Source organism: Trifolium pratense, linkage group LG4, assembly GCF_020283565.1.
Source record: "Trifolium pratense cultivar HEN17-A07 linkage group LG4, ARS_RC_1.1, whole genome shotgun sequence".
Lineage (NCBI taxonomy): Eukaryota > Viridiplantae > Streptophyta > Magnoliopsida > Fabales > Fabaceae > Trifolium > Trifolium pratense.
In genome coordinates, this window is record NC_060062.1 from 7,679,184 (window position 1) to 7,688,042 (window position 8,859).

The following is an 8,859-nucleotide window of genomic DNA, read 5'->3' on the forward strand; positions in this document are numbered from 1 at the left end:
GATGTTATGTTTTGTTAATCAATTAAATAAAGTAACATTAATTGTATGGCAGAAGCTTCTAGTTCAAAGAAAAATTTGAAACCCCACATTTTGTCTCTTGTTTTCATGACAAAAATTGATAATACAGCTTATAGAGGCTACAGATTCTAATGGCCTCTCTTGGTTCAATTCATATAATGTGCATGTAGACATTGTTGTGAATTGTGATGTGCATTTGTAGACAATGCATATATTCCTAAATAATACTCCTCAATATATTATGGATGATCTCATATAAGTAAATTAGCTAGCCCTTAATTATTCCTTTGATTAATTAGCGTAGACAGACATTTGAATTTAAGGATTGATTACATTTGCATGATTGGATTAGTAATATTAGGAAAATGTTAAACGGTGTTTCGGGACGCTATAGTTAAGCATATTAATAAAGAAGTTTTATCTTGAAATTTATGCATTTAATATCTTGAAATATAAAAAAAAAAATATCTTTTTAACATTAACTTTATTTTTAATTTTTTTAGTATGTTTAAGAAGTGTCCGGCAGTAATATTTAGCTAGCATGACTCATAGTATTAACATGTGATATTTACCAATCATTAGTTGGTATAATGGTGATTGTCGCTGAACTTAATAAGGAGGATCACAGTTCGATCCCCCACAACTGCGATCGGGAGGGGACTGGAACCACTTGATGTCAGCACTGACCCCCGAACCAGATTTAACTGGTGATGAAAACAAAACAAAAAATGTGATATTTAATTATGTGCAAGGTTTTCGTAAAGAATTAATTTTTTTTTTGTCAAATAGTCTAATACACACTTAAGTGTGAAGAAGTAAATAATTCAGAGTTCGAATTTCGGTCTCTCCAATATCATCCTTATTAGCTATCAACTAAATTGTAGTTACAGAATATCATGAGGATTAATTAACTCACAGAAGATTTATATTCAAATTTGAGGAATATTAAAAAAAAAATCTTGTTGTCTCAAAAACCATCATGAATATGTACCAGAAGATTATTAACTCGTAGAAGTGTTTTATTGTCTTTCAAATTTAACTACAAACATGACATGTTATTGTCAATGATCTAAATCGAGATACCCATGTTTCTTTGCCTACCGTTTTCAATTACATTCTCTAAACTAAGGAGAAGCTATATTTATATCATAGCAAACTTTTTATATTTACATGGCTATTTCAGAAATCACCGGTTCTTCTCCACCTTTATGTTTGTATCTCTTTTGTTTTAAATGTTAATTACAAAGTAGTATCTTAGCAATGTGATTAGGAGTTTTTTTTGTATAAACTGAATATCTCTGCACAGAACTGCAAAAAAAATTTAAAAAAATGTTTTGTCAAATTATGGTCATGTTACCGATAAGCAAATTAAGCGCTTATATATAAGCTATATAGCTATATCCTTAACAACAACAACAACAACAACATCAACATCAACAAAAAATCGAAGTGTTTTTATAGAAGTTATAAAAATCGAAGCGCTTATATATAAGTTATTTTGATAAGCTATCATTGAGAAAACAGTTTATAAAAATAAATTGATAATAGTTGATTGAATTGCTAGCTTTTAATCCGGATCTAATCTATTTAACACTACAAAAATAAAGGAAATTTATCACCAATACATGTATGCATCAAATGAATTTTTTTTTTATAAGAACAAATGAATTATTTTCTATGCTACCAATGTTGGATGTAGCTACCTCCCTTCACGTGCAAATGGTATTTTAATGATTTAATTTGAAAATTAAGCAACTTCTAAACATCTTCCTTAAAAATATTTTGTATCTAGTAATTAGACACACTAATTTTTTATAATAGAGTCGAATCGTATCACAACTCTTCATATAAACATCAGTGACATCTTGTTCCCTTGATTCTCTTAGTTGTATTTCTACATATTCTAATACCAAACATACAAGCAAGTAACATATAATTTCTCCTATCTCATAGACAACTTAGTATAAAAAATATTTTTTAAAAAAAAAACTATATTCATGTCAAATCCAACAAATAGGAAATTTCTTCTAAATATCAAACCACACGATTGTAAGATCTCTATATATAATGTATAACCTTACATAACAAAACTCAAAACCATCTCCAAAGCTTAAATCATACATCTTCAAAAAAAAATCCAAAACTCCAAAAAAAATGGTTAAGTTAATTTTCTTGTGCTTTTTATTAGCAAATACTCTTCTATGCCATGCCATAGCTACAACTACAAATAAACCTCAAATTAGTGTTCAATCTATTTCATCACCATCTTCAAATGCTCCTTCTCAAAGTCCCTTTAGTGACCAAAGAACAAATGAAGCACAACCTTCTATTGGAAGGAAATTTGGTAAGCACCAACATCATATAATTATTTTATCACCAAGTCCTAGCCCTTTTGAAGGAAATATTCTTAGTCATCAAAAAACTTCCATTTTGGATTCTCAAGGTAATATTCATTTGATGAAACAACATCATCATCATCATCCATTTGATAAGTCTATGGCTGGTGGAGGAGTTATTCTTGGAGGACTTGCCACAACATTTTTGGTGGCTATTTATTGTTATATTAGAGCCACTTCAAAGCATAAGTTAGATACTACTACTTAGTGGTCAAAAGCCTTTTGCTTCTTCTTTTCTTTTGCCAAATAATATCTGGTTCACTATGGACCAACTCTTCGTAGCCATTGATATATATATATATAAAATAAAAAACTCTTGAGTATTTTGTTGTATATCAACGGTTATTGAAAGATGATCAGCTATGGACCAAATTTCATTTGAATGATACTATACTCAGCCCCAATTTCTTGTAATACTGTATAGATTGTATAAAAAAATTCACTTTAATTGAGTTGGAAGAAAATTGATCTAAATAGTGTTTGTTTCTTACGTATTAACTTAGATATTTAGTTAAAATAAAACTTAGATATTATTTTTGTAGAGATTTAAAAAAAAAATAGATGTGATAAAATGGTGCTAACATAACTCTTTATTTAAACCAGTTTTACTTTAAACCAGATTCTGTGTTTGGATCATCTTGTAAAAAATTTCATTAGATTTTATCTTCTTTTTTTTGTCAGCCTAGTGGCTCATTAGATTTTGTCTATTGGCATAAATACTTGTATACTTGTCTTAAAAATCTATAGAAAATAGCTTACATGGCTTTATATAGTTATTCCAATCATATATAATAACCATAAAATTTTGGGGTGATAAGATTCAAAGTGTGTGAACCTGTGCAACCTTGGAGACATTGATCATTATGAGTAGGCTATGAGTAATAGCATCATAAATCCAAAAATGGAGAGTGCATGTCTTGATTACTTGCACTAGTCTGAGTAAAATTGGGTTGTTTTGAATACGAAAGGAGCAAGTAAAGGTAACATTGTCGCAGGGTGTGGTGGCCTTATTTGAGGATTTTCCAAGTATCTAGGTTGGTGCACTGTGTACAAAGGTTGTAGGAAAGCTAAACTTCATTGTGGTATGTGGATTCTACAATTATTTGAGGGGTGGTAGCATGAGAAGTGTGACAGGATTTAGTTACAACATATTAAATGTCTTATCGCTGGATTGGAAGATATAAGTCTGTCGCACGTACTCTTAAGGTTAATACGTGAGTCAATTGCTTTGGCTAATCTGGGATGCCAACGAGAGGAAGTTTCGATTTTATATGAGCAATGTCCATCTCAACTTAGTTCTTTTCTACTAGCCGATGTTATGAGGAAAACATCCCCCGTGACATTGTAGCTTAGTTTCTTTTATTTGGGTTTCAGCCCTCTTTGTATAAAAAAGATTCGAAGTGTGAGCACGGGGTATCAACAAAATCACAACCAACAATCAAAATTTAGAAAACAGACCACACGTTAAATTCTTAAAGCTTAAATTATTGTAACAATCCATATAATGGTGATGAAATCACAGACAAAAATCATCATCAAATGACAACACAACAAAGTAGGTTTTCCTAAAACAAAAATCTCGGCTTAAGATAGCAGTATCCCTTGATTGTCATTTCTAATAACTGCAATTTCTCTCGACTACCATGATCTCCATGTCAAGATGAATTTAAGATTCTGCAATAAAGATTATGAAATAGCATTAGAACAAGATTTGAACAATTTTAGCATTAAGATATGCATCTTATGACCGAATATAAAAGCAACCTCAAGAGGCAATTGGACAAGTAAAAAACAATCTGAACAGTACTTACATATTTTATTGAAGGCAACAATGTCACAACTCTGGACATACTCATTGATGGGCTCAACAGTAAGATAATCCTCAACCATGTTGTCAACGGAAACCAAATCATCCACAATAGTAAGCATAATTTGCAGTTTCTTGATACCGTACCCAACAGGAACAAGTTTGGCTATGACAGTAATAAAAAAATATCAGAATCCCGGAAGAAAGATGGCCAGTATAGATAGATAGATAGATAAAAACAATCAATAGTAAAGATGACTACAACTTCTCTACAGAACGAAGACTATAGATATATATTTTACACATTTGAAAAGAGTTTGTTTTCTACGATTGAAAAATGGCTATTTACTATGGTGCACAAGTTAGATGAGTGATGTACAATGCATAACTTTGTTTCAACCATTGGATCAAATTAGATACAATGATGAAAACAAACTTGTGTGCGGTACAATATTTTACTTGTGCGCCATAGACATAGCCTTGAAAATTAGCATACAACAAACTGAAACTCATAATTCAGAATCATATCGTATATTGTTCAGAATATATCAGAATGAAAACAATCAACAGAACGGTATAGAGAAAGATAACATACATGCACCCCAAAACAACCCTTCCAATTTAACAGATCTCACTGCTTCTTCAAGCTTCTTCATGTCAGTTTCATCATCCCATGGCTTCACATCCAACAATACAGATGATTTCCCACCTGGGAATGCAATCAACAGGAAACAATACGATAAATTGATGTCTGACGAGATTCCAAATAATTATGAGAATATGAATATGATAGCACAGAAACTTACTTTCTTTCTTTTTGCCTGATGCCTTCACGGCTGCTGCCCGTTCCTCGGCTGCCTTCTTCTCTTCCTCAGTCTCTTCACCAAACAAATCCACATCGTCGTCATCGTCATCCTCGGCTTCGGCAGCCTGATCAATATTATACAATCAGTCATAAATTAACAACCAAATAGATAATGTGACAACTAGTTTAAGTTCTATAAAACGAAAACATGACAACAACCATTGTTCAAATATCAATCATTTATAAAATACTTGCCTTTGTGTCAGCAACTGGAGGAGTGGCAACAGCCTCTTCAGCAACGAGGGAAGATTCCACGGTCACACCAGATCCCTCACCAGAAACACCACTAATGACACAAAATTCAATTGAAAATTCAAAAAAGTTAAAACAAATATGAATGTATAACGAATACAAGTCAGTTAAATTACTAAATCATCACACAACACCAAACATTGTTGAATTACAAAATCATCACACAACGCCAAGCATTGTTAAGATCCAACACATAAATCACCGCATAAGACACACAACTTTATAAGTATACATATGGAAAGAGTAACTTACGAAATTCTCAACAAAGCATCAATGTGCTTGTACCATCTAGCCACATTCACATATTCACTTGATGGAACTGATGGCAAAGCTGCGTAAACGGTGATATCATCTTTTGAAGCTTGGTATCTATATAGACCAAGTAAAAACAAAATTCATAAGAAACAAAAAAAAACAAACAAACAAACAACCAACCAAATTAACAAAAGATTACAACTTAATAAAAAACAACAAAACCTTACCCCGAGATATAACTGCGAGTGAGAAGATATTCATTAAGCTTCTTCAATCCAGATTCAGATTTAAGGTTATACAATGTAGCTGCCATTTTTTGTCTTTGATTGAACTTCTACAAAACATGCATAACAATAACAATTACTTACGATAAGAACAACCCAACAACATGAATCACCAAAAGAAAAATCAATTTTTTTATTTGAAATCAATTACAACAAAAGAAAACAAATAAATACAAAATATTCATAACAATAACAATTACTTACAATAGCAATAACCCAACAACATGAATCATAAAAAAATTCAAATTTTTCAACTAAAATCAATTACCAGAAACAAATAATGAAAAACCCCTAAAAAAAACACAAATTCAGGTAGATAAATTACTGATTCATGTTACAAATTAACTATTGTTAATATCGAATTAAGGAGTGATATAGTTTTTGTGAATTCAGATTGAAGAAGAAGAGATCGATTGAAAGAGTTTACCTTTGTTGAGAGAAGCAAAAAGATTGAAGGCAAAAGAGCAATGAACAACAGTGAGAGTGAAATTGAGAAAGGTTTTGGTTTTATATAGGTTGAGAAGTGAACCCTTAACCCGGTTTAATAATTGGGTTTGTTTGTGGCCCAATTGGGCTATTCATGTTATTTATTGGCCCATGTTTTTATTTATTTAGGATCTTGTAATAACAAGATTTTCTTCAAATATTCTGTTTTTTTTTTATATAATAGATTTTCTTCTAATTTTCATATTTCACTTATTTCTTGTTAGCAATCTTAATATTTAATTTTTTTTATAATACAATTTTAATATTTACTTTCAAAATATATTAATCAAAGTAGTCATTGGTCGCAATTGTGATAGGAGGGGAACTGAAACCACTTGATGGCAACGGTGGCCAGCCTCATCAAACCACAACCTTCTTTCTTCTCTCGCTGTAACAGGCCTAATTAATCTATTTTCAATCAGAATTTCTCATAGCTCTGTTCACTAGCAATTTCATCAACCGCAAGTATTTTTTATTTTGTTGTTTTTGGTTCTATTATTTTGCTATCATTATGTGAGTTGAATTTTGCATATAGATTTTGCAATTTGGTGTAGCAGTAGTGAATTTGCATAAGGTTTGAGTTTTGTTTTCTTAAATTTATAGCAGTTAATCTTTTATTTCTGTAAAAAAATTACAACTATTATTTTTGCTTCTTTATTTGATTCATTTGCTCACACTGTGTAGGAAACATCATAATTTAGTAGCCATAATATGATTGAAAATATGATTTTGACCTTCCCACGGAAGAAACAATATAAGAGTGCCATTGATTTCATGTTTTGCAAGAATCTTTGGTTACAATAACCCATATAGGATGCATCTATAGTGGCTGGAGTGGTGGTTGATAGTGGTCAATGTGGTGGTTAGCGGTGATTGGTGTGGTGATTGATAGTAGTCATAGAGGTGGTTAGAATGATGGTTGGAGTAATGATCGGGGATCTTTGGTGTGACGTTTCAGTGTAAAAACAATAACATAAATTAAAAAACTCCTTTTCTTTTTAACCTGTCCAATAACTTTTAATATAGTAAGTAAAGCTTAAAATCAATGTTTTAAGAACCGGACCGGCCGGTTTGACCAGTTCGACCGGGAACCGGACACAGTAGCGGTCCGGATGAGTGCTAAGAACCGGTAGTCTGTAGAACCGGAAAAAATCGTTTGGAACCGTTCTGAACCGCCCTGAACCACTCAAACCGTCAAACTGGGGGCGGTTTTAAAAAACCGGCCGGTTCGGAATCTAGATTTTAAAAAAAAACATTTTTTCCCTTATTTTTCGTTTCTTTTCACGCTTTTTTTTTGTCAAGAATTTTTTTTCCTTTTATTCATTGATTAAAATTTGCCTTTGTCTTTTACGGTAATTAATTAACAGAGTTCTAAAAAGATCCGGACATAAAAATACAGAGACCAGAAGGATTCAATTTTCTTTTCCTTTGTTTTTTTACAAATAAAAGTAACTGATTTGTTTAAAAAAAGTAAAAGAAAAGAGAGAGATTTGCTTGAAGAAGAGAAAGATAAGAGAGAAAAAGAACAAGATTGAGCTTGAAGAAGAGATATAAGAAAGGATGTGCCAATAAAAAATAAGAAAAAAAAAAAGAAAAAAAAAAAAAAAACTCACATGATTGAGAAGAGAAAGATGAACAGTGATGGCGGGTTACATTACATTTGCATATTATTTGTATTGTATACTAAGATTAGATTAGATATTTATATTTAGGGTTTAGTAAATGAGCTTGGGTCAATTATGATCTTTTTTCACTAATAAATTAGGCTTATTGTTGAGCTAAGTATTATTCTTTTTATTTTATTTAATATTTATTTATTTATTTATTACTTTCTTAAGTTGTGTTTTTGTTAGTTTGTTATAGAGAAAAAAAAATTATTCTATTTTGTTATTATAGTAAAATTATATGAACGGTTCAATATAAACGGTTCAATAACGGTTGAACCGGTCCGACCGGTTGAACCTTGAACCGGTGGTCACAACGGTTCGACTTTCGGTCCGGTTCTTAAAACATTGCTTAAAACAAAGCCTTTTTCCACATCTGAATCCTTTTTGTTTATTAAAAATAATTTTGTATTAAAAATATAAAATTAAGGGTCCATTTGGATTAACTTATTTTTGAGCTTATTCAATCAGTTTATGCAAATAAATAAATTTTTATTTATTATTGTAAGTTAGTTTATGATAAAATTGTTTTTTAAAAATATAATTTTCACTGGTATAAACTTATAAAATAACATAAAACCTAATTTATATTGACCCTAAGTTTTTAATAGTATTTATCTTGAGCTAACACGGAAATGATACCTGCTAACATTAAAATAACTTGGGACTAACATAAGACGGGAAAAAAAAATCAACTGATTCATATATAAAAAGATAATAAAGAAACAAGTCTGAAATTTAAATTAGGATAAAAAATGGTTAAAATAATTTTGTTTAAAATTGAAATTTCATTCAAACTTTATAAATTTTTTAGCTTCGCTACTAACTTAGA

The 8,859-nt window shown here is 30.7% G+C and overlaps 1 protein-coding gene across 1 annotated transcript; it reads right to left on the bottom strand.

Annotated features, from left to right (window-relative positions):
• Positions 1-3,858: 3,858 nt before the first annotated feature.
• Positions 3,859-6,406, bottom strand: LOC123919512 (elongation factor 1-delta-like). The gene is made up of 8 exons (XM_045971430.1): positions 6,305-6,406; positions 5,821-5,927; positions 5,591-5,707; positions 5,282-5,372; positions 5,028-5,151; positions 4,817-4,930; positions 4,226-4,387; positions 3,859-4,088 (listed from the first exon to the last, which is right to left on the bottom strand). Coding segments are annotated over exons 2-8 (696 nt in total). The 5' UTR covers positions 5,907-5,927; positions 6,305-6,406; the 3' UTR covers positions 3,859-4,086.
• Positions 6,407-8,859: the final 2,453 nt, after the last annotated feature.